Source organism: Geotrypetes seraphini, chromosome 18 (genome assembly GCF_902459505.1).
Source record: "Geotrypetes seraphini chromosome 18, aGeoSer1.1, whole genome shotgun sequence".
NCBI classification, from domain to species: domain Eukaryota; kingdom Metazoa; phylum Chordata; class Amphibia; order Gymnophiona; family Dermophiidae; genus Geotrypetes; species Geotrypetes seraphini.
The window spans coordinates 2,254,314-2,280,337 of NC_047101.1; the positions used below are offsets into that span (position 1 = coordinate 2,254,314).

Consider the following 26,024-nt stretch of genomic DNA (forward strand, 5'->3'; position numbering starts at 1 on the left):
GTTCAGCTGATCCTGGGTGCCTTGGCTTTGATTACAAAGAACTTCCAAGCACACCTGCAAATATTAAACCCTAAGACTTCAAAAAGAAACGGTTCTGACATGGTGCAAGTGCATATTAAAAAAAGCGTTAGCATTAATTTTGAGAGCCTGAAATCTTCTCTAACATCCTCTGGCTTAGGGAGAAATCATCCAGAAGAGACCAGCCTTGCAGCCTCTATACTGCGATCTCAAGTTGTTTGCAATTCATCATTAAAAAAAATATATTCTATGGGCTAAAATTCATCGTTCTCTTCTTTGATGGAAATGCTGAATTCTCATTACATGCATTTTTTCATGTAAATATTGTTAAATACTTTAAAAAGCATAAGACAAAAAGAATAGTAATCTGAATGTATATGTGTTTCATGCCTTCTAGCTCCTTGTCTTTCTAAAACTTGAGCTGCTGGAACTCCAGCCTCCACCAATAGATGGCATCGTGCATATGAAGCTTCATGGCTGCAGTTCTGGCCTCCATCCTCTAGAGGCTGTCAGGAACCTGTCTGTGACAGATAATGCTTCAGTTCTGTGCTCTCATTTCCTGGTTCAATGTCATGTCCAAATGGGTCCTTGAGATTATCAAAATGGATTTTGGAGAGAAATAAATACAGTAAACCAAACGAAACGTTAGACTTTGACCGTGATCCCAGTCAGGTCTCTGTCAAGGCTGATGATGGTGGACTGTGTTTTGTGCTATGAACCCTAAATGTTCTCTATTGCTTGTTTTCTACAGCCCATGTAGATTTAGCACCTTGGTATAACAATATATTTAGGGATTCTGTTTTAAGCAGTTATATATAATTTTGTGTTTTAGAGTTCTATATGGACATGGTATTTGCTGGGGTTTTCACCACTCTCTCAATATCTCTCCCCCTTTTACAAAACCGCAAAAGCAGTTTTTAGCAAAGACCGGCACACTTTGAATGCTCTGCACTACTCCCGACACTCATAGAGTTCCTTTGAGCATTGAGAGCAGCGCAGAGCATTCAGCGTTCTGGCCTGTGCTGAAAGGGGGAGTGGGGGTATATGTCTCTGCTGCCTAATCTATTTTTTTACACCCATGTTTTGACATATGGTGCAGTGAAGTGGAAATTGGAGAACCTGTTGACTGGGGCCAGTCCTGTGGTTCAGTGACTGCTCTGTGGAGGGATCTCAATTCTAATCCCAGCTAAGTCCTGGATTTGCAACCGTGAGGATGAGCTACTAGGTTAGATGGACCATTGGTCTGGGGTTGCCAGATTTTCTTTTCGGAACATCTGGACCCCTCAGCCCTGCCCCCGCCCAGTTCTTCCCATCTCTGCCCTAATCCCACCCCAAGCCCGCCCTAACCCTGCCCCCGCTGCCTGCTCTTCTCGGGTCCAGACCCCCGGACATGTGCTCAAAAGAAGGATATGACCTAAGGGCCGCCGTGTGAGCGGACTGCTGGGCACGATGGACCACTGGTCTGATCCAGCAGCGGCAAATCTTATGTTCTTATGAAATCTGGACATCTGGAAATCCTACCATTGGTCTGACCCAGTAAGGCTATTCTTAGGTCTTCTTTCACCAGGAGGAGGGGATTCAGGATGCTGCTGAGACCTGCCATGATCCGAATCTGTGTACAGGAAGTGAGTCCCAAGCACCGTGCATGCACTAGTAAGACATAAGGGATGCATTTAAGACCCAGGATTAGAGGGTTTTGGAAATAACCCTGGTGGATGGTCTTAGATGAAGACTGCCATTGTATGATGTGACTACAAACAGCTGGAAGGGTTTCTAAAGAGGGAAATATCCCTATGTAGAAAAAAATGGATGATGGGCCTAAATCCCAGCTCTGGTTCTGATCGATCTGGAAGCTTAAAGGAGCAGGTTGGAACCACTGGGTGAAAAACAAACCTTGTGCAGCTGAGGCAGCTCAGAAGAGCAGTAAAGGCAGAGCAGAGGATCTGAAAACACCACAGAAGATATTGAGAGAGTGAAGGGATGCAGTGGTTTTTGTGCATGTGTGTGTTTATCTGATAAACAGATTTCATTTTATGACACTTGGGTTATGTCATTAGTGTTAAACAGAAGACAAATATAATCATACCTGAACTGCTGCTTCAAATACTATGTAATAAGCAGACATTATATTCACGAGGCAGTGACATTATGTTGGAAAGAGAGGAGGTGACTTTAGAATGTGATCTTTGAACATATTGTATCTTTCACATTCAAAATCATTGAAATACACGACAGAGAAAGCAAGAGCTGAGCTCATGCACACACCCTACTGCTGTCTGTTCCCTAAATTCTCGGGGTCATCCTTCAGTGCTGGTTTGGCAAACATATGTGCTCTGAGAACGCACTTGCTTCAGCATGGACTGCAGCCTCTGCTGGCCAGCTAGTGGCTTCCCTTGGCAATCTCTTAGAACTGGCAGTGGGTCTTCAAACAAGCAAATGGTCTGATAGCTGGCCTTGTCTGTGCCTTATTTCAGGACTGTTTTGGCAAAGTGTGGAGTGTGACTCAAGAAAAGCCAGAGTTAGGAGCATCGTGAGGAGCCAGAGGTTGGAGCGCTGCTTTCTGGAACTCTCCATCTTCCAGCACTGGTTCTTCACACATTGGGATCCAGACACTCTGCTTTGGAAGGAACTTTACCAGGCAGAGCCCACTCCAGCAGCTGAGGAGGTTAATGCACTTTGTGCACGGTCCAACACGGTTTCTGTAAGGAGCAAGATCAAAGATTAGCATGTTCTCCCTCTGAACCCTTTCAGCAGCAAGAATGCTGGCTGATTTCTGGCAAAAAAACATACAGTCCTCTTAGGCTGGTTATGAAATGAACTGCTAGGCACTGATAGAAGCAATGCCAAGACTGAATCTGCCACCTGGTGGCACCAGCTCCCATGTAATCCTGTTCCACCCTCAGCTCTGAGATCTCTTATAACCATGTATACTGTATAGGGACGTAGCCATGAGTAGGTACCCTTGAGAGTGCTTTGATGAAGCAAGCTGGGCTCAGCCCCACATCTCCCTCCCTTCTTTCCTTCACAAAGGGTTGCCAGCAATTCTCATATGCTGCCCCCAGCTAACCTGGAAACATCTCCTCTGCCGCATACCAGCCCCATTGATATCTTCCTGTTTTTGACTGAGCAGTACACGGCAGAGGAGATGTTTTTGGGTTACCTGTGGGCAACATGTGGAGTTCAGTGCCACTGCTGGCAACCCTTTCTTAGACAAATTTGTGAAGGTAAGGAGAGAGGGAGGGGGAGATGAGGACAGATTTGCAGAGGATGCATGGGAGGGAAGGAAAGAGGGCTACATGTGGGGAAGGTAAGAGAAAGGGTTGATTACTAGAAGTGGGGTGGGGTGTGAGGGAGGATTGCTAGAGCTTGGTTGGGAGGGAAAGATTCTGCACAAGAAGGGAGAGGAGCAAGAGAGAGAAAGAAATGTTAGCTATGGGAGTGGAGAGGAGAGAGGAGGGAGGGAGGAAGAAAGATGGTGGAATTAGGATGCAAAGAAGAGAGGGATGTGGAGAATGGGAGAGAGGATAGAAGAGAGGTTGGAGAAGAGGAAGGGAGAGATATGCAAGGAGGAAGAAGGGAGAAAGAGGAAGATGGATCCAGGGACAGAAAAGAGTGAAGGAGAAATGCTGGACCATGGGGGAGGGGGCTGGGGGAAGTGAGAAAGGAGAAAGGAGGAAGATGCTGGGGAGGGTTGTGGAATGGAAGGGACAAGGAGATGTCAGGCTACAACAGTGGGGATGGAAGAAAGAGGGAGCAGGTGCTGGGCTAGAAGGCTGGAGGGAGGAAGACACTGGAAATGGAGTGCGGGTAGGACAGAGGCAGAAAAAATATTGTTTCCACCCAATTTGGGCACAGGCTCACCCAAAATTGACTGTCTGGCTATGCCACTGCTGTAGGATTTAAACCATGTACATCCTGCAGTACAGATAGAGCAGACTCTTACATCAGGAGAACACATCGTAACTTTTTAGATAGTGGGAAGGGATTTAATATACTTAGGGTTACCACAAGGAAGACGGATTGAGACGTACTTTCAATGGAAGTAAAACCTGGATGTCTCAATCCATCTTCCTTTTTCTGGAGCCATATTTATTTATTTAAATATTCTTTTAGCCCGCTTAAAATAATAATAAATAATAATTTTATTCTTGTATACCGCCATACCCAATGCCACCGGAAATGAAGGGTCTTCCTCAATCTAGATCCCTAGGGCCCTTCACTTCCAGCAAAAAGCCAAAGTACTGAGCCATACTCAGTTGTCCAAGCCCATAGCTGAGAAGTGACAACGTACTGTCTCTTCACATCTCTAGATCTCTTTGTTGGGAGCTTGATGACCTTGTACATAGTGAAGGAACAAGCCTAGCTCACTCTCCAAAGGTCAGTGCAGAGACTTGGACCCAGTTAGAAAAACAAAGGCTGAATAAATGCCTGCAGCAGCTTATCACTGGAACACGTTTGTTTATTTATTTACCTTGAGTTTAAAGAGAATAAGAAGAAAGAAAGGTATGCAAAGGTTATATTGTCCTTCAACTTTGGTCTCCTCCCCATTGCCTAGCCAAGAAGCAAGGGCAGCCATCCTATGTCGTAACTTTGCCTCTCAGGAAGAAGCTGGTTGTTTTTCGGAATTAGCCTGAGAGTCAGTTGAAGACCCAGCATTAGTGGCTGAAGCATGCTTGAGTGAATTAAGTGCCGCTGGGATGGCCACTGTTGGAAATAGGATCCTGGGCTTGATGGACCTTCAGTCTGTCCCAGTATGGCAGCTCAGGTGGGTGATGTCTTTGGCTGGTGGGGCTTGGCAACCTTGCCAGTCATAAAAGCAGAGGGATTTGGAGCCAAAGGTAAGGGGGCCCAGGCCTCTGAGGCCACCCCCCTAGATACATGATTTTATGTTAATGATCCATGTGCTACCACTACATATTAATGGCCACTCTACTCTGTCCTGGTCACTCCTCCATAGGTAGTAGAAACTGCACTGACTGTTTGAGATGTTTTGATTAGGTTTGTAAGTACTTTGCTTTGTGGACAACTCAATAAATGGGAATTATACAGTAATTAAGATTCAAGTTTCATTTCAAATGTGATTAATCACTTATCAAAACCAAGTGATGCACAATAATTTAAAAAAGGGGAAAGTACGTTTAACATATTAGACTTAAACGCAGACCAAAAAATTACTAGACACAATGGAAAAAAGGGAAGAATGACAATAGTTAAAGGAAAATTAAACGTCTAAGGAAAACCATTGGGGGGGGGGGGACCAGGATCAGAAAAAAACCCTCTGCCTAAAAAGCATAGGCTAGGAATAATCAGTTGTTTCAGTGAATTGGTCTCAATGATAACTATTGGAGTTTCTAAGATTCGAAAGCGTCTTCCAATAAGAAACTTTTCAGACTTCCTTAAAACCGATCTAAACTCTTTTTCTCATAGCTAAGGAGTTCCAGGTTTGAGGTGTTGGAACAGAAAAGATTGTATTAATTACTCTCAGAGTCTCCCAGATACCTTTTGCGCTAGTTCTTGGCGCGTAGCACGGGGTTAGCGTGCGCGTCAATTTAAAGTATTTGCACGGCCTTTCTCCTACCTCTCATATCCAACTTCTAACGTTTCCGGTAGTGTGGAAATCATCACGCTTTTATTTCACACTGAATTTGGGTTTTCCAATAGTTAGACATGTTCAATAGATAAGTCCTTCTGAGAGCTCATGTACATATGAATCTAGCAAAATGTGGAACAATTACCCTCTCAGAGAGAGAACGAGATAACGGTTACTGCAGATGGGCAGACTAGATGGGCCATTTGGCCTTTATTGGCCGTCATGTTTCTAGGTTTCTACCTCGAGGCAAATACAAACAATACCAGAATATTGGAATTTTGATAAGGCTTTGAAAACTTATTTAATGAGCATTTTAACTTGTGAATGGGATGAACTCTCTAATGTTTCTACTGTTTGATTGTTGTAACCCGCTAAGATGCGAGCGAAATAGAAATGCTGAGAATAGAGTTGACTAGCATAGAGACGTTTCGAGAGAGCTGGAGTGCATTTTGGCCATAGATCTTAACTCAAATCCCTTAACGCCAATATCTGAGAGGTGCGTTCCATAATCAGAACCAAAGATCCAGCCCTGATTTTGCCTCAGTGCATGCAGGGAGCTGTAGTTTATTTATTTCAGTATTTATATACCACTTATATTTCTTTATTTATTTTTAGAATTTAGATACTGTTTAAAACTAAGCAGTTTACATAATTTACATACATGATAAAATAAACATGCAAACAGAAAGATGTCATAATTTGGATACTAAAGATCGGGGATAGTTCATCAATTTTACTAGAGATAGCTGGAAAAAGGCATCTACAAATAACTGTGTTTTAAGTACTTTTCTAAACCTGGTTCCCATTCAGCTACTCAGGCATTTTCCCCTGTCTGCCCCCACTCTACCTAATGTATCTGGGGAAATGGGGGATTTAGTGACATGGGATAAAGAGAGATCAATCATAAATCCACAAAAATACCTCCCTTATATTCAATTTTCAAATTCTTAAGTAGAAACATATCAGAGGCAGAGCCGAGCTGGCATAAGCTGCTCACCTATGCCAGGAAAGAAATCAAGAGGTAGGGGTGGGCAGAGAGGAGGAGATAGGGTTTCCATATGGCTCCAGAAAAAGAAGGATGGATTAAGACATCCAGGTTTTACTTTCATTGAAAGCAATGACAGGCTGCGACATCTGGCTTAGAGAACGACACAGGGACAAATTTTTCCCTATCCCCCAGGTGAACTCATTTTCCCATCCCACCCCCAGGAGTTATTTTCCTGCACCATTCCTGCAAGCTCTGTCCTCCTCTGCACAAGCCTCAAACGCTTTAAAATCCTAAGTGTTCAAGGCTTGACAAAATTCATGGGGACAGGTCGGAAAAATCGAGTTCCTATGAGGACAGGGACAAATATGTTCTCTAATCTGGCCTTTCCATAGGAAGCAATGTAAGTAAAACCTGGATCTCTCAATCCTTCCTGATATGGAAACCCTATCTCCTCTTCTCTGCCCACCCCTACCTTTGATTTCTTTCCTGGCATAGGTGAGCAGCATCTCCAACCTGCTTCTTGTGCCAGCTCGGCTCTCCCTCTGATGTGACAAAACCAGAATCAAGGAGCCAACATCCACTGCTCCTAGAACCACTGGCACCATGCCCACCCCACTGCCTGCATAGCACGAGAACTGCAATTCTCTGAATGCTATGGGCCAAAGTCAGCACTAGATCAGCCTGTTCTTTATGGCACAAAGTGGCAAACCTAGCATTGCTCATGTGAATCTGAAGCAAAGGGAAGTGTTACTGTTTTATATCTTGGTTTGTAAGCGTCAATTTTGCCAAGCCGGCAGTAGGATGTAGGACTTTGCTGTCAGGTCTTTACATCCTGTGCTTCAATTATCTTGTCAGCCTGGTACTTCATAAGCAAAATCAAGTTATTGGGCCTTAATAAGACAGAGGATCTATGGTCATCTTCTGCTTGGTTCTTGAAATCAAGTCAGGAGCTCAGGAAGTGGATGTCCTTCCCCTGCCCTAATTGCATTTCTGGATTTGCTCGGTCTAGTGACTCTGGTCCTAAGGCCAGTAATATTCAGGGATAACTGGCGTCGGCAGCTCCAGTCATACACTTACCTTTCTTACTGGTTCTCCAGCTTTGGCTCCAGGCTGCCAACGACATTCACATTCTACAGTAGATGTAACGTAAGTTTTGCATTATTGTGTCTTGACACACATCAACGCAAAGTGACTCTTGAGTGTGTGTTTATAGTACCATAGCAACTGAAATAGACAAAGACTGCCCAGCAAGGTGGCAAGCCTAATACCTGCCATTCCTCATCTATGCCTTGTTTGGGATTGTACCCTCTGCTCCATGCACATTACACCCCTCCATATCATTTCTTTTGCTTTGATCCCATCCTCGTTAGATACAGTACTTCTCTGTGCTTATCCCTCACCTAGAACACCAAGGTATTACATAGCTGCTAGGTTTTTACTTCGTGTGATTACATAAAAACATGATGGCAGATAAAGGCCAAATGGCCCATCCGCTGCATCCACTATCTCCTCCTCTCCCTAAGAGATCCCATGTGCCTGTCCCATACTTTTTTGAACTCAGACACAGTCTTTGTCTCCGCCACCTCTTCCGGAGACTGTTCCACGCATCTACAGCCCTTTCTGTAAAAAAGTATTTCCTTAGATTACTCCAGAGCTTATCACTTCTTAACTTCATCCTATGCCTTCTCATTCCCGAGCTTCCTTTCAAATGAAAGAGATTTGCCTTATGCGCATTTATGCCACTTAGGTATTTAAACACCTCTGTCATATCTGTCCTCTTCTGCCTTTCTTCCAGAGTCTCCGTACGCCGTATGATGTAGATGTGTGGAATAGTCTCCTGGTAGAGGTGGTGGAGACAAAGGGTCTATCTGAATTCAAAAAAGCTGCAGATGGGCAGGCTGGATGAGGGTGGCATATGTATGCAGGTCACATCTGGTGGCCCCCCTGGCAAGAGACAAGATGTGATGGCAGGAAAGAGAGCAAGGCATCCAACAACATTAGCAATGCAACAGGAAGTGAGACTAAGGAAAAACTAGACAAAAAGTGAAATGGCCACTGAAAAGTAGCTAGAAAGCAATGACCCTAAATGCTCAGAGTCTAGGCCAGAAAAATCACAATCTGCAAGCCCTGATGTCAGACTTGGATATTGTAGAGATCACATAGACATGGTTCAGTGATTCCCGTGCATTCTACAGTTTAATTACATGTAGAGTGAAGAAATATTTTCTCCAATTTGTTTAAAATCTACTACTTAGTAGCTTCATCACATGTCCCCTAGTCCTAGTATTTTGGGAAAGAGTAAACAGGCGATTCACATCTATCCTTTCTACTCCACTCAGGATTTTATAGACCTCTGTCATTTCTCCCCCAGGCCATCTCTTCTCCAAGCAGAAGAACCTTCATAGGGAAGTTGACCCATCCCTCTATATCTTTCTTGAGATGAGGGGACCAGAATTACACACAGTATTTGCACCATGGCGTGATACAAAGTCATTATAACATTCATATGTTTTCCATTCCTTCTCTTTGTTTTCTTAATCGCTACTGTGCACTGAGCAGAAGGTTTCAACAAGTCCTTTTCCTGGGTGAAGCAACTTCTAATGTGATCTTTGCATTGCATAACTATAGTTTGGGTTCCTCTTTCCTATATGCATTTACTTTTGTATCTGTCTAGTTCTTCACCGTGTATCTCAGTACCTTAACTGAAACAACCTCTTTCTCGTCTTCTCTGCTCTCAGCTAATGTAACATTTCTACAGATTTCACAAGTTCACAGATTCTGCATCTATTTCATAATAAACTTCTGCTTTCATGGAACTCCCAGAGATTTCTGTCTGGTTTTGCCCAGTAATAGAAGACAGATTGCTTCCCAACAGGAGAAAAATACTTTCCCTCCAATTCACTTCAAGATCCAACCACTTCCAGGCTCAATTTTGGAAGGCTCCCTGTTGACTCAGCCTATAGTGAGGAAGCTGTATGTGGAAAGCAGGCTTTTGTGAGATTAAAGCTGCCTTTTTCCTGTCTGATCATGTCCAGGATCTCATTTCTTTCTCAAATTCATTCTCTTTTCATCTGAAAAGATTTGCAGATTCTGATGCTCTTTGCAAGCTTTAATTGTTGTCTCTCTGTTCCATCCCTCTTGATGATAATCTTCCTTAATCATAACCCAAAGCCCATTCATTGCTGTGTCAGAAATCTGCACAAGTTTGCATTTGTAAAGGAGAGCAAACAAGGCGGATGTACGGAAGCATTAGGGAAGGGAGCCATTCAAGCCTTTCCATACCATATTGCAAAGGCGGCAAGTGACGGTGCTGAGAAACACACTCGGTGCACATCCTGAGTTTCTCCTTTTGGAGGTTGTTCCTGGAGAATCTTCCATCTCCGCACTCTCCAGTGCTAGACCCCCCTCTTGACCCAGAGTTTCATTTGATAACAGCAGCTGCAAAAATAATGTATCCCAGCTTTGGCTTCTCTTTTTACACTGAAGAAAATAAGCATGGTAAAAAAGAGAACAGATATTTCAATTACTACACTAAAAATAAAATGATTTATCTTACCTTTGTTGGCTGCTGATTTTCTTTCTAATCTTCTTGTTCCCTGACCCTGGTGCTTGCAGCACCCATCCAGCATCTTTCCCTTCTTCTCCTGCCTCCTACCCTCCCCACCACCCCTGGGTCCACCATCTCTCCCTTTCTCTTCCCAACTATCCTCCCATCCAACATCCTTCCCATCCACTCCCAGATCCACCATCTCTTTCTTTCTTTCTTTCTCTCTCCCTCCCCACCACCCCAGAGTCCACCATTTCTTTTATCCCAATTGCTCTCCCATCCAGCATCTCTCCCTTCCTCTCCCCAATTTCGCATTTCTGGTTAATGGGAGGTCAAGCAGGCCTGATCCAAGGGGGTCCCAATGAGCAGGAAGTCCTTCCCTTCTCCAGTCCTGGGTTGGCCACTGTTGGAAACAGGACACTGGGTTTGATGGACCATCAGTCTGACCCAGTATAACAGCTCTTATGTTCTTATGTGAGCCAAGTATAGGACAGTCAAGCCATTATGACCTCACTGATAAGGTTGGCTGTTAGGCATTGGTGGAATGAGGCATTATGAGATCACAATCTCAGCTCTGGAATGTTGCTACTCTTTGGGTTTCTGTCTGTTTGGCCACTGTTGGAAACAGGAGACTGGGCTTGATGGACCATCAGTCTGACCCAGTATAGCAGCTCTTATGTTCTTATGTGAGCCAAGTATGACAATGAAAGAAAGACTCCTAATGGTGTATTTTGTGTTAGTTATCTCATGAATAATTAAATATGTGGTATAGTCTACTTCACATACGCTCAGAATTGTGTAATTTGGCCAAGAGCTGAAGCTCCTATAGTCGAATCCACCACCCAATCACTGTGTATGGAATAGTGAAAAATGTGAGTAAAAGTGCTTTTCAAAGGTTGAAATCAGTGTTCTCAATGGCAAAAAAGGAAAATTCTCACTTAGCTTTCAGGATTTTCTGCAGGTCTCGACATGGACCATGTTTCAACTTTCTTTTCCAAGGAACCCAAAGTAAGAATTAAGCAGCTTAGATGTCTGACTAGTAAAAGTGAAGCTGTTCTGTCATGTACGAATAGTTGAGTAGAAAACTCCTCTGCTTCTTCTTTCGTTGAGCCAAGCCATTGTGACCTCACTGAGGTTTGTTCTTCTCTGACTCAAGGTGAGGTTGCACCATTGAGGGATGCAGAACCCTGGCGTAGGAAGGGGAGGGTCATTCTCATTTCTGCCTCTCCGCTCCTTCCCCATCCCCCCACTACCACACATGTACGCCTCTTGTGCCAGCGTCGGCTCCTCTTCGAACATCACTTCTGGGACCCGAGGCTAGGAAGTGACATCAGGGAAAGAGCCGATGCTCACGCCCTGAACGTTAAAGAGGTATGGGGGGAGGGGTACCACCACCCCGGTCGTCTCTCACTGATAGAGAGGCTTGATAATCATGTTCATCTTATTTTCTCTCAATACTATAAGAAGAGTAGGATATGGAAGGAAAAGGGGTTTCCTCTTACTCTAATGCTACCGAACTTCAAGATTTAGAATCTAAGATCAGACCAACTATGTGACCCGTTAATTGTGCACAGGCCATTGGCGTGCCACCAATTCCGCCCTGACATTTAAGCGCAGGAGAAATGTGCGCCACTCCTATGCCTTCCCATTTGCATTCTGAAGGGAGGGGTTTGGGGGGACTCCTCAACACACTTGCGCTCTTGTTGAGGGTGTGTGTGGGAACCCCCCCACTACACTTACAACTCGCGCTCTCCTCCCGAAGCCTTCCCGTTTCCGCTCTTCCGCTCTGAGGGGGGGGGGGAGGAGGAAACACCCCCCACTACAATCGCGCTCTCCTTCACGGAGATGTCAACGCGCTCTCAATTTGAAGATTGCCGCAAACCCCCCACCACTAAACATACAATTGTGCCCCCAAAATCCCGCTCCTTTCATGCGTACATTTGATGGAGCACAATTGTCCTGCGCGCTATTGACGGTATACCATGGAACATAGAACCCCAATACATAACAAACCAGAGATAAATAATTTGGAGGCTGAGCCCCGATGCCTTTAACCCTTCCTTTGTGGACTCAGAGGTCCTTCACCAGTTTCTCTTCTTTTCCCAACAGTAACCTTGACTCTTTACCACCCCCTCCCCCACCTTGATGACTGCTTAATGGTTAATCCAGCCTTGAACAGCAGCCAATCCTTGAAAACCTGCCAGGTCTCTTGCATCGCCATGGACTTGCCTTTGCAAAAGCAGGAAATGGTGGTCCAGCACCACGAAGGGCTCCTTCAGTTACTGAGTCTGCATTGCAGCACAGTGAGGGGTGGGTTTGTGCTTTCGAAGCTCATAGGAGATAGTCAACTAGAAAGATTGAATCTGCCGAAACATTGGTTGAGGCTACCGAAACCCAGTCCTCACAATGCCCTCCAGGAGAGAGTTAAGAAAAGCCTCACGTCAGTTTTGATTACAATAATATCACCCATTTATTTGCACAAAGTCAGTGCTATCAGGTGGAAACTTTGAGTGAAGTTAATCTGCTTCAGAGTAGAAAGTAAGATTAGAGCTGAAAGGTGGATATAGCCAGGAAGCAATCAGGAGAGCCATTCTGCACTTTCTTTAAGGTGATGATCTCACTTGGAACTGCCTGGATACTCCTACAACACAGTATGACAGTACCAAATCTACGCTGCTTTCAATTTAGGGTCACTGCAGCTCCTTATCACCTCCCTATGTCTTCTTCTACTTATGTCATCAGTGGCATAGTACGTTGGGTGGGGGGGGGGAGCACTAGCACACCTCCTCCTCTCTGCCTTGCCTTTTCCCATTCCTCCCCTCCAAGTACACACCTTCCTTCTGGGAAATGGTGCCAGAGGGAGAGCTGACGGGGTTGTGAGGAGCAGTTAATGACCTCCACGAGCAACAACTTCAACTAGAAATACAAAGGAAGGGGGGCGCACATGGCAGGTGGGATTAGGCAAAGAACGGGGGGCAGAGATGAGGGTGGGGAGGGGTGCCTCTCATTGGGAGGTGAGACAGTTTTGGAACAGCTGGAGTAGACTTCTTGTTTCTTGGAAGGGGAATCTCACGATTGGAACGACAGGTAGTCCTGCACTACATGAGTGAACTATATTGGCAGAGCAGTGTAGGGGTTTGAAATATTGGGACAACAGAGGATGCTGCAGGGCAGGAGTGAGTTGCATCAGCAGAGCTGTGTGTGTAGGAGTGGCTCAGGGCAATTCACTACCTGAGGCAAGGGTTGAGATGGTGTTTGCCCCAACAAGATCCCGAAAAGACAGGGCCTCGTTAGAGCTCTGGTCAGACAGCAAGGTGAGGGAAGTCCCCTCACTTGGAACTGAGGTAGTTGCCCCAAGAAAAAAAAAAAGAATGCAACTTAACACTTCCAGGCATGTCATACAAAAATGAACTTTGCCATTATGTAGCCTGGAACTCTAACACAAAAAGTATTGACATCTGACCTCTGCACACTGGACAGCCACTGTGTTAAATGCATCCACCAAAGTCCTCCTTCATCACCAAACAGCAGATGCCATGGTGGGAGGGTTGGTGGGGTTCTGCTGCACAGGAGGATGGAAGGGAGGGATAGAGAAATGCTGCACAAGGGGATGGGGGGAGAAAGGAAAGAGGAAGAATTGGGGTGGAGGAGAGGAAGGCATAGAAGTCAGATCTTGGCCCTGGGCAAATCTCTACCTTGCACCTCCTATTAACTCGTTGACCTTTTGCTTCCCCCCAACAATTACAAGCACCCCAACACTGTCACTCATTGCTGGTAAGGGAACCCCGTGTTGCTTTTTGAGTTTATGAGGTTGTCAGGACCTATTGTTTGCTCCCATCCCCCCCCCAACAAGTTGTTGCCTTAAACAGTTACCTAAGGGAAGATTCTCTAATATCACCGGTAAAATCCGCCGGGCCACTGTTGCGGCCATAAACGTAGCAATTTCAAAAAGATGAGTGATTCTCAAAGAACCACACATGCAAATGAGGTTCACAGAGGGTCACAGAGATGAGCATGTGTGCAGAATACACCACAGAAAGAGGCGTAACTGCGCACATGTGCCGGGCAAAGCTACGCTGTGGGCACACATTGATGGCATGGGTGGACATGAGGGGCAGAGAACAATCAATTAAAGCTACATCACTGGGTCAATCATGTATGCCAGGAGGGAGAGGAGGTGTGAGAATTGGCTTTCAACATGCACGGATTAGACATACCTTTAATATACGTGCTCGAAAATCATGCTTTTGAGATCTTTTCCCCCCAAACTACTATAATTTATGTGAATGGTGTACTTAAAAAAAAATTTCTTATGATGAATCACATCCAGAGGCGTGCTTTGCGCAGTTCCGGCATGCCCGGACCAGTAGGTAATTTGTGGTCATCAAAAGCCAGTGCCGCACTTGGAGAGTCACTCAGCAATGATAGAGAATCACCCGGAGTGCTTATTTAAATATTGATGAGCCCATTTTACTTTAATATTTATGACTTCATTATAATACATTTGCATGGCAGAGTTGGAGTCTGCCAGGAAGCTCAGAAAAGACCACAGTGAGTCATTTTGAAAATCAGCTGGTAAAATACTGCCACGCTATACCAGCTGGAGCCGGTTTAGCAGATACCGAAGAGGGAGTGGGAAATATGAAAAAGGATCTGCAAAAGTTAGAGGAATGGTCTAATGCCTGGCAATTAAAATTCAATGCAAAGAAATGCAGAGTAATGCATTTGGGGATTAATAATAGGAAGGAACCGTATATGCTGGGAGGAGAGAAGCTGATATGCACGGACGGGGAGAGGGACCTTGGGGTGATAGTGTCCGAAGATCTAAAGGCGAAAAAACAGTGTGACAAGGCAGTGGCTGCTACCAGAAGGATGCTGGGCTGTATAAAGAGAGGCGTAGTCAGTAGAAGGAAGAAGGTGTTGATGCCCCTGTACAGGTCATTGGTGAGGCCCCACTTGGAGTATTGTATTCAGTTTTGGAGACTGTATCTGGCGAAGGACGTAAGAAGACTTGAGGCGGTCCAGAGGAGGGCGACAAAAATGATAGGAGGCTTGCGCCAGAAGACGTATGAGGAAAGACTGGAAGCCCTGAATATGTATACCCTAGAGGAAAGGAGAGACAGGGGAGATATGATTCAGACGTTCAAATACTTGAAGGGTATTAACATAGAACAAAATATTTTTCAGAGAAAGGAAAATGGTAAAACCAGAGGACATAATTTGAGGTTGAGGGGTGGTAGATTCAAGAGCAATGTTAGGAAATTCTACTTTACGGAGAGGGTAGTGGATGCCTGGAATGCGCTCCCGAGAGAGGTGGTGGAGAGTAAAACTGTGACTGAGTTCAAAGAAGCGTGGGATGAACACAGAAGATTTAGAATCAGAAAATAATATTAAATATTGAACTAAGGCCAGTACTGGGCAGACTTGGTGGAGGATGGGCTGTGGAGGGCTTCAATGGCTGGGAGGGTGTAGATGGGTTGGAGTAAGTCTGAACAGAGATTTCGGCAGTTGGAACCCAAGCACAGTACCGGGTAAAGCTTTGGATTCTTGCCCAAAAATAGCTAAGAAGAAAAAATTTAAAAAATTTAAATTGAATCAGGTTGGGCAGACTGGATGGACCATTCGGGTCTTTATCTGCTGTCATCTACTATGTTACTATGTTACATTGTTAAAGGAACGGTAAGTTTTGAGAATCTGCTCCCTAGTCTGGACTAATGGTTGGGCTGTCGGTCCAGAGGAGATCCCAAGAAGTAGATCTGTTTCTCATGGCTGAATTCCAGCGATGAGCAATGGTTCTCCCAAATCTACTTGTCTAATAATTTGCTATGGACATTTCCTCCAGGAACTTGTCTAAACCTCTTTAGAATTCTGCTATGTTAGCGAACTTCACCAAATCCTCTGGCAACGGATTTCCTTTCAATAATTTGCTTTCAGTCTGCTGGCCACCAGTTTTGTGGTGAGTTCTCTTGTTTTTGAGTTGTTTAAAGGACTGAACAGTTGTTCCCTCTATAACTCTTCTACCCTACTCGTGATCAGATCTCTTTTCAGTCATTTCTTCCCCTAACCTTCTGCCTTTTATCTTTTTTTTTTTTTTTTTTTAATTCTTCTCTGAACTTTTGGCCACTTTGCAATCTATAAAAAGGTTTTGCCAAATTACCTTCTGAAAATCCAAATACACTACGTCAACTGGCTCACCCTTATCCACTCATTTATTTAAACCTTTAAGAAAATTGAACAAATGAGTCAGGTAAGACTAAGCTCATTTCTATTAAGCTGTGTTTATTAATATTGCCAGTAATTTTGCTTTTTAACACAGCTTCACTGGATCACCCTGGGGCCCCTTTTATAATTTGCATCCCATTAGCAGCCTCCAGTCTTCAGGTATTGTGGCTGGTTTGAATTGATAATGGTAATATGTAGCAAAAAAAAAACCCCATAAAGAACAAAAAATAAGACCTTTTCATTGGCGTTTATGACTAGCTTTGGAAGGTAACCCCTTCTTCCTCAGATCAGAAATAAGCAAATGTTGGTAAAATCAGTATTTATAAGGGAAGCACGAAAGCATTTCGATGGAGACAAAAGAGTTTGAATTTCTTTGAGTCAATAATGGAAAGTGAGCGACGGCTCGCTGCCTCTTCCTGAAGTTTCAAATATAGAAGCCCTGAGCCTCTAGGATACACTGTAACTTGTATCAGATAGGTTGTTGCAATCAGAATTGAGACTTCCAGGGCGGGAAGCGCTCCATCCGCCTGCATTTCACAAAAGACTTTGCCCGTGGGTTTGTGCCATTTGCCGTGGGAGCAGCCACCAGCACAAACAGAGCGGCATCAACGCATCAGCCTCCGGGCATAGGTACAGTAGGACCTTTTTGCAAACAGAAGCATATAAGTGCCAATTAGTGAGGGAGCATTTTTTATTAAAGCAAGGGATTAAAGGGAATCAAGGGTAAGTTATCAATGCCAGGTTATTTTTAGCAGAAAACTTCATTGCATAAAATGGGACCTGTGCGAAAGAACCCAACTTCTAGTAAAATAACCCAATTTAACTCTGCAATGAGAGGGCATAGGATGAAGTTTAGAGGTGAGAGGCTCCGGAGTAATCTAAGGAAATACTTTTGTACAGAAAGGGTGGTAGATGCATGGAACAGTCTCTCAGAAGAGGTGGTGGAGACAGAGACTGTGTCTGAATTCAAGAAAGCCTGGGATAGGCATGTGGGATCTCTTAGAGAGAGAAAGAGGTGATGGGCAGACTGGATGGGCCATTTGGCCTTTATCTGCCATCAGGTTTCTATATTCAAGAGGGCCTGGGATAGGCACGTGGGATCTCTCGGAGAGAGAAAGAGGTGATGGTTACTGCGGATGGGCAGACTGGATGGGCCATTTGGCCTTTATCTGCCCTCATGTTTCTATGTTTGTAACAGCAGCCCCCATTGATCATTCCCATCCTGCTGAAAGAAGCAATTTAACCCTTTAATTGGCAGATGGTGAAACGGCTGCTTTATATAACCTGATGTTGAACAAGAGCGACAGTGCCAAGTCACAACATTTGGCGATGCAAATCTCCCATAAGAGCCATCGAAGATGCATGTTGCTTCTGAGAAACAAGGCCAAATAAAGGGTTAAAAAAAGGTCTGTGTTTCCTGACAGTGAAATCTTTTGACGGTACAATGCATAATTTTCAGCTCTCCCAAATCATACCTATGCCAAGCCTTTGAAACCTCTGCAACCTAGGGATCTCCACATGCAAATTGTCCTTTTCACATACATGCCATGATTTACATGTGAAGATCCTTTTAAAGTGACCTCCTAAAGCTTCTCCTATTCTCTGTGTTACCCGTTACCTTTTCATGGTTTCTCCCACGCAGGATTTCTCCTTCCCGTTCCTAATTTCAGATGTCAGTGTTTTTCCCTCATGTGGATTTTGCATTTCCAGATGTGTCCTGTCTGCTGATCGCCGGGTATGAACAGGGCTCAGAGGAAGCTCCTGGCTGACTGGTCCAACCCTCCGGCAGTGTAGCAAGCGCTGGTATGCTGTACGGAAGTCCCGGTTCAGAGCCGCATAGAGTATTGGATTCAAAGCTGAGTTGGCATATCCCAACCACAACACAATCAAGAAAGCTGTTGAATCCACTTCTGTATCAGTCACTCCTTCATATGTAAACACAGTGAAATAGGGAAACCAGCAGATAATGAAGGCTCCCATTACGGCCGCCAATGTTACTGTGGCTTTATGCTCTTTGACAGTGGGAAGTGACGGGCTTATAGCATTGAAATAATTTGCATGGTTTATCCGTTTGGCCTGCTCCCTAGCTATTTTAAATATCCTATAATACATAATACACATAATGATTAAAGGGCAATAAAAAGTAAGCAATCCGTCCACCAGAACGTACTCCTTATTCAGCTCAAATTTGCATTCTTTTTTTTTATCGTCTTCACCCTGGTTTTGCACGGTCATGTCTTTTGTGTTCCATCCCAGGTGAATAGGAAGAAAAGACACCATGAGAGACACCACCCATATAATGCCCATTGCTATGGCAACTCGGCAAGGGGTGACCAGCATGGAATAACGCAAGGGAGCTGTAACCCCATAATAACGGTCCAAGCTAATCATGAAGAGATTGAGAATGGAGGCTGTGCAGAGCATAACATCCAAACTGGTATAGATGTTGCAGAAGGCGATGCCAAAGGGCCATTCTTCATAAAGTAAATTTATGGCTGAGAAAGGAAGCACAAGGAAGCCTAACAGAAGATCTGTAATGGCCAACGAGACAATGAAACAGTTGGTCAGGCTCCGGAGCTTACGGTCAAAGCCAACAGCCAAGCAGACGACCACATTGCCACAAACAGTGGTGAGGATGATGAATCCAAGGATCAAGCCAATCAAAACATTGTACAAAACCGGCCTCCTGCATGGTGCAACTGTATTATGGAGACCCTCATCCATTTCTGAAGAACACATGGCTTCAAGTCTTCGACTGCTTCCGACATTCAGTCTCAGAGGCACCGGCAGTTCAATCTCCAGGTAAAAGACCTTGCCCAGGTCTCAAATGATTTGAGAAACTTCCATCTCACCCAGATATGGGGAAAAAGTCAGTGGTTTGGAGAGTTCACAATTTCAGTCCTTTTTGGTCCTATTTCAATCACAAGTCTCTTGCTTCTGGATATATATACATCTATTAGTTTTTAAATCAATTTATACTTTAGATATTGGCGATCACATTTTTATTTGAAAACTCCAAGCTACAGTATTTCTTCCGGCTCCAGTGCTTTCTGTGCAGTTCACAGTGTTACCCTCATAAAGTCTCAGTTGCGTCTGGGAACTTTCCAACTGTTTCTTCGTTCACATTTTCCTCCTCTCTGTGGAGATAACAAAGTCTGCAGCACCTCATCCGTAGCTATCTGCCGACAAGCGGGGGGCCTGCAGAAGGCGGCTGTGGTTCTGCAGCATGATTCTCTAAGGCTTCCTCCTTCTGCCCATGAATGCAAAGTGGATGTGGAGGAGATGAAAAGCAGTCAGCATCTGTAAGAGAAAAACATCAAAGTCAAGCTGAAGGCTCTGTGCGGTGTGGGGAGACATTGGTCATATGGTCACCTCTAGCACTGCTTCCTAGGGGCTGGGAAGAAAGTCTTACCCTTAGCTATTGAGGGAGATTTCTTTCCCCAATGGATTTCTTCCACTCTGTACTTTATTACTTCCTTTCTCTTTGTTGCAGATCTTACTCATTAGGTACATTTTATACTGTAATACAACAGTTTGGTTGTTATAGTGATTTGATGTTTTATGTGTTATTGTTGTACTGGCACAGCACACAGAAAAGTCAACGACACCCACAAAGAGTGTAGACGCCAATAAAACCAGGACAGATGAGTCTTTATTCACTAATAAAAAGACCCGACACGGCCAGTGTTTCGGCACTTGTTGAGTGCAGATCATGGTACACAGTCTAAATTAACATCAGGACTACTTTGTAAAGAATTTGTATGACGGACATCGTAAGATACCCCTGATACAGGCGGTGTTGGGTCTTTTTAGTGAATAAAGGATCATCTGTCCCGGTTCTATTGGCGTCTACACTCTTACTGTTGTACCAACAATTGTTCCCTGCCAAGAATGGTAGATTATGTGGGTTATAAATATTTAAGGGCCCCTTTTATCAAGTTGTAGCAGAGCATTTTAACGCAGGCTGGCAAGGTAAATGCTCTGACACTCATTCAATTCCTATCCCACCACTGTTGTAGTTAAAGTTTCCTGGGGAATTTGAGGCCCGTTTCTTTAATGTAGACACTGCTCTTGGTTTACTTAAATAATTAGCCAGACAGGTCATATGATGCACTGGAGAACATGGGATGTATATTTATCGCAAATCATAGCGCAATCCACCCGGTAATAAATGGATTGCCCACAAGGCATGCGGCACAAAGTGCTAGAGCTCCCGCAAACTTTGGAACTGCTATTTCTGCACGGGACGAACCACGTTGTGTACACATGTAAACCTCACTGTTTGTGTGCCGCTCCTTCTGCTAACGCTCACACATTCATCCCACTGCGTGTTCTAACCAGCTAAGAGAATCAGAAAAGCAGGTTCTGAATACTGGACAGAGGAACGTTAGTGCAGAGCAGGAACCATATACTGTACAGTTGAGAGAATAAGAAGCTTTTGCTCTATAAATACGACTCTAAACCCTCATGGTAATGTGGTGACCTCCATTAACCAGTCATCTTTCACATAGATTAATGACAATCCTTCACTTCCGACAGCTTTTAGGGCCGCAATTGGATGCAAAAGGATTAGCTTTGCATTCAAGCTTTTAGCCAAGAAGATGGAGAGAAGAAAAAATAAGCAGGAAGGAGAAAAATTGATAATGGGAAAAAAAGGGAGAGAGGAATCATTTGCTTGCACAGGAGTAATATGAATTGGTAAGTAAGGTAGTAGCGTCTCTCTTCAGCTATTTACTGAACATTGGACATTAGGGGGCTCATAATAAAAAAACAAAAACATCCAAAAAGGGGCCTACATCGGTGCTTGGGCGATCAAAAAGCCGGATCGTCCAAGTACCGATAATCAAAGCTGGTTTTAGACATATCTAAACCCAGCTTAGGCCTTTCCCCTGCCTCTAAATGCCTAGAGCGAAAAGAGGCGTTTTTAGAGAAGGGGAAAGGGCGGGAGGTGGACCGACCTAGACTTAGATGCACAGCAAGTATAATCAAAACCTTGAACAGGTTACCTAGTCGGAACTTATACGTTTTGACTTAGACCAAGTCAAAACAGGTTTAAGTTCCGAAAAGGGCAACGATCGCGGCAGGAGAGGGGTGGGGGGTGGATTCTGTAACCGGTGCTGTTTTTGACAGAATCCAGCTTTTAGGCGAAGGACTGGCCCCTCCTTCACCTAAAAGCTCTTGTTTTGGGCGTTTGGGACTTAGGCTTAGTTTTGGTTGATTATGTGTTGTAAGTTTAGACGTAGTAGTGGTCTGGCCGTTTAAACTGCTGAACGTCTCCAAAAACCCTTCATTTTGGACGTTTTTATTTGAGAATGGACATTTTCCCTGCTGCTGCATTTAGGGCCTTAGGCCAAAAGGGGGCTTAGACATTTGTTTTGATTATGCCCCTCCACAGTGGTCATGTGTGATATTTGTTATGTCAAATGGCATCCAACATGTCTACGTAGCTATGTAAGCCATTCTGAACAAAGGCAACTAATTAGAAGCTCTCTGAGATGACTAAGGCTTAGAAAATAGACTCATTAAGTTTCTCTAGATGACATTTTAGTCATATTCCCTTGTGCAAGGCTTGAAAAATAATCTTTACTGATTATGTTTCACTTCTTTTATTTATAAAAATGTGTATATTACATTCCTGTATGTGGGGCCGCTGAAAAGTTCTCAGCCCAGCCAGGAAGAGAACGATGTGGAGCCATAAAACTTACAAGTTAGTCTATACTTTTCTTGACACTTTTTTTTCCAATGATATGAAATGGAATGAAAAGTGCCAAGAAAAGTGTGGAATAACTTGTAAGTTTCATGGCTCCACATCGTTCCCCTCTTGGTTGGGCTGAAAACTTTTCAGCGGCCCCTCACATGACAATTCATGTGGTTTTTCTAAAATTAAAAACAAGCCATATAAAACTAAACCAAGACAATACAAGACTAAGTTCTGCAACCTTCTGCCCCTAAGACACTGACCACATGGAGAAGAAGCTGCCCTGCTCATTTCTTCGGCAGAAATCAAAATCAAGTTTATTCATATTGTTTGATTAAATGCTTAACCAAAAGTACAAAGCGTTGTACGAAAAGTAAAAATAACATTTTAAGAAATCAAATGTACATAATTCATTACAGGACATACTTGGGTAACTGCTTTTAAAGCCACAGGAAACAATAGGGAAGAGGGGGAGAAGTACAATTTTAAAGAAAAAGTACATAAGGGGAGTAAGAAGAAAAGGATTGCTGACAAAGATAGGGTCGAATTAGAGAACTGTTAAAATTCTTAATTTTAGAGATAGCTGAAATTAATAAGTATTACGTTTTAGTTAGACATTGTATTTTCAGTTAAAGGCTTTCAATTTCTTTAAGAAAACTGGTAGATTTAATGACAAGTGGAAGCTATTAATGAGAAACACAAGACCTCCAGCCAATGCTGAAGTTCGCCCCTAAGCATGCCCACTTGTATTGTAGGCACTTTGAGCTAGGCACCTACTCTTTATACAAATGGAATCGTTTTTTGAGTTAAATGCCTAACTTTAGGCGAACTTTATAGAGTCAGGGTTTGTGAGTTCAAGTGCTTTGAAAATGAGCCTGTTGAAAGCCTAGGTGCCAACCTTTCGGAATAATTGTGGCTGCCAAACACAATACAAATCACCTGTCCCTGGGCTTAATGAAGGAGCAGCTCAGCACACACAGGACTGGCTGAAAGAGACATTGTGAATTCCCCTCGAGATGTTCACCTGCTCTTTCCTCCTGTCCAGTCCCTAAAGGCAGCCAAAATCCATGCAAGACTTACACCCTTAATGGTGAGATCCTAGCGAGGACTGTAGCAGAACTTGACTTAGGGGTGATCATCAGTGAGGACATGAAGACTGCCAAGCAAGTGGAGAAAGCTTCATCTAAGGCTAGACAAATCATGGGATGTATACGTAGGAGTTTTGTCAGCCGTAAGCCCGAAGTCATTATGCCATTGTATAGATCCATGGTGAGACCCCATCTGGAATACTGTGTACAATTCTGGAGGCCGCATTACCGCAAGGATGTGCTGAGACTGGAGTCTGTCCAGAGAATGGCCACCCGGATGGTCTCGAGACTCAAGGATCTCCCGTATGAGGAACAGCTGAAAAGATTGCAGCTATACTCACTCGAGGAACGCAGAGAGAGGGGAGACATGATCCAGACGTTCAAATATCTCACGGTGGAATATCTCGAGGTGGAAGAGGACATCTTCTTTTTCAAAGGCCCCACGGCAACAAGAGGGCATCCGTGGAAAATCAGGGGCGGGAAACTACACGGTGACACCAGGAAATACTTCTTCACCGAAAGGGTGGTTGATCGCTGGAATAATCTTCCACTACAGGTAATTGAGGCCAGCAGCGTGCCTGATTTTAAGACAAAATGGGATCATCACGTGGGATCTCTTCACAGAGAAAGGTAGGGGAGGGTTATTGGGGTGGGCAGACTAGATGGGCCGTGGCCCTTATCTGCCGTCTGTTTTTATGTTTTTAAATCTTCTTGTAACCCTTTGTTTCCCCCAATTCTACATCCAGTGTACATGGTCCTGATCTTAAATCTGTTGTAAACTGCAGAGAATCCTAGCGGGAAATCGCGGATAAGAAGAACATGTATGGTCTGGTCACTAAAGCCCAGCTCAAGCTCACTTAAGACATGCTGTGATGTCACTTGAACACAGCATAAGTTCAGTATCAGGGCTGTCTGGGAGTTGATTGTGCTCAAAGCCAGCGTCTACAACCATCTTCCCAAGGAGATTCTTTGGTGAACTGAGCACATGTTTGTGTGCGGCACTGGGGTCTGCTGCTGATGGGTCGCTCCACATGGAGACCCTTCGGCTTCTCTGATAGAATAATAGAACATTTGCTGAGGGAGAAAGAAATCAAAGAATGCAATTCACGTTCATCTGTCTCCCTGCGGCGCATCACCCCATACAGACGCCAAAGAAGCAGAAATGTGAAGTATCACTCAGTTTACCCACACAGGCTCAAGCTAGTCTTACCGCTGTGAGACTTTAATCCTGGCTAATTACAGAAAATAACAAAACACATAAGTAGCACTTGCAAAGCTATTGAAAAGAAAGCAGAACATAAGATTAACATGTCCTGTCCCTCCTGTTCTGTGTATTTTGCTGTGTGCTGCTGGGAAGTGACAACCGGACTATTCCACTGTGTGAGGCAGGGGATTTCTAGTCTTTGCATTCTTTCTGCCTTCTGTAGGAAAAAGGTTGCAAACTCTAGGTCACCCTGGATCACCGTAAGCACAACGGGTGTTTGCGTTGGCTCTTTTTGCTCCATAAAAAGACATTGGTCTTGCTTGTGGTACCAGTGGAACAGGCTGCCGTGTGTGGGACCATTCACATTTTCCTCAAAGATCTCTCGCCTCAGGTGGCATCTCCCTACCGTACAGAAAAGATTTCACTGGAAGCAGCTATTAATCCACAGACTCTGTTTCTCGGAGTGGCTTGGTGCAACGCCTTTCAGTTACGTGCTATGCGTATACTGCGAAATGTTGAAGCAGTAAAGCACTACCTCCTACACCATCCAATATTTTGGGAAGGAAACGTATTTAAGATAGTTTCTGAATATTTGAAAAACAGTTCATAAATGACAAACGGGATGGAGCAATCAACTTTTAGGCATAGAATGTGCCCTGTATTAATGCAATTCCCTCAGAACCAGTATCAATTAGAAATGTAGCCAACCCACTATCGTATGTAACCAAATAAACACAGGTTGGAATGTTTATACTCAAAAGAGAACTTTTCTGAAATACCTCAGCCCCACCACTCCACCGCTATAATAGTTTTTTAAGCGGGTCTTTCCACAGACCTCAATCTTGTGAGTCGGATGACTACGGCCACCTAGGGAGACCCTTGAGACAGCACCGATGGTGCGAAACATGTCGGGTCATACTCCCTGGTTGAGCTGTGTGTAGAAGCTAAGTATACAAATTCTACTTTTACTTCTGCTTATTTATTTACCTATTTATTGTGAAATTAATACGAAAATTAACTAAAAAAAATATTTTTTGAATAGAAAAAGTAAAAAAATATATACACTCATGGTGCTTTAAAAACGATCTACCGATGATGAGGCACCACATAAATCTCCCGCTTAAAAAACTATTATAGCGGAGGAATGGTGGGGCTGAGGTATTTCAGAAAAGTTCTCTTTTGAGTATAAACATTCCAACCTGTATTAATGCAAGACACCCCAATGAAGCAGCAAAGGAGTTTATTGTTTTGCTTCTTGCAAGAAGGGTGTCCAATAAAGGCAGGTCCAGCCGTCCACTTTCCTGTCCACTTGTCTCACTGGGGAAGACAAAAGCAGCTCACAACTCAAGAACTGAATGAAGTGATTACAAACTAGCTTTTTCAACAAATAATGCAACTTAAGTGACGAGTTCCAAAGTTCTCAACTTCAGTTAACACAGTTTTCGCTTAACTCCAAGACAGTATGTTACATTTATGATCTTATATTCTGCCTTAACCTTACAGATCTAGGTGGTTTACAATGTTAATGGACATCTCCAGGAATTACATATTTAAAAATTTGTCCAGTTAGTTGGCTTAATGCAGCAATTTCAGTGTTCAAACAATGAGGATGCAGAATTTCTGGCTAGTTAGCCTTCTGGCTGTGCTCACAGGTCCATGTCTTGGAAAG

General features: G+C 44.0%; 1 protein-coding gene across 2 annotated transcripts in view; it reads right to left on the reverse strand.

Moving 5' to 3' along the window:
• Positions 1-2,065: 2,065 nt before the first annotated feature.
• Positions 2,066-26,024, reverse strand: part of HRH2 (histamine receptor H2) — a 43,738-nt gene continuing 19,779 nt past the window's right edge. Inside the window, exons 2-4 of one of the 2 annotated variants that reach the window (XR_004537508.1) lie at positions 17,984-19,665; positions 9,879-10,034; positions 2,679-2,717 (exon numbers count right to left, since the gene is read on the reverse strand). Coding sequence is in view for 1 of the 2 variants with exons in the window: in XM_033927587.1 (XP_033783478.1) it covers positions 2,522-2,717; positions 17,984-19,104 (1,317 nt within the window). In the remaining variant the exon portion in view is untranslated. Of the gene's footprint in view, positions 2,718-9,878; positions 10,035-17,983; positions 19,666-26,024 lie in introns of both variants that reach the window. The other variant, XM_033927587.1, reaches the window with a different exon arrangement.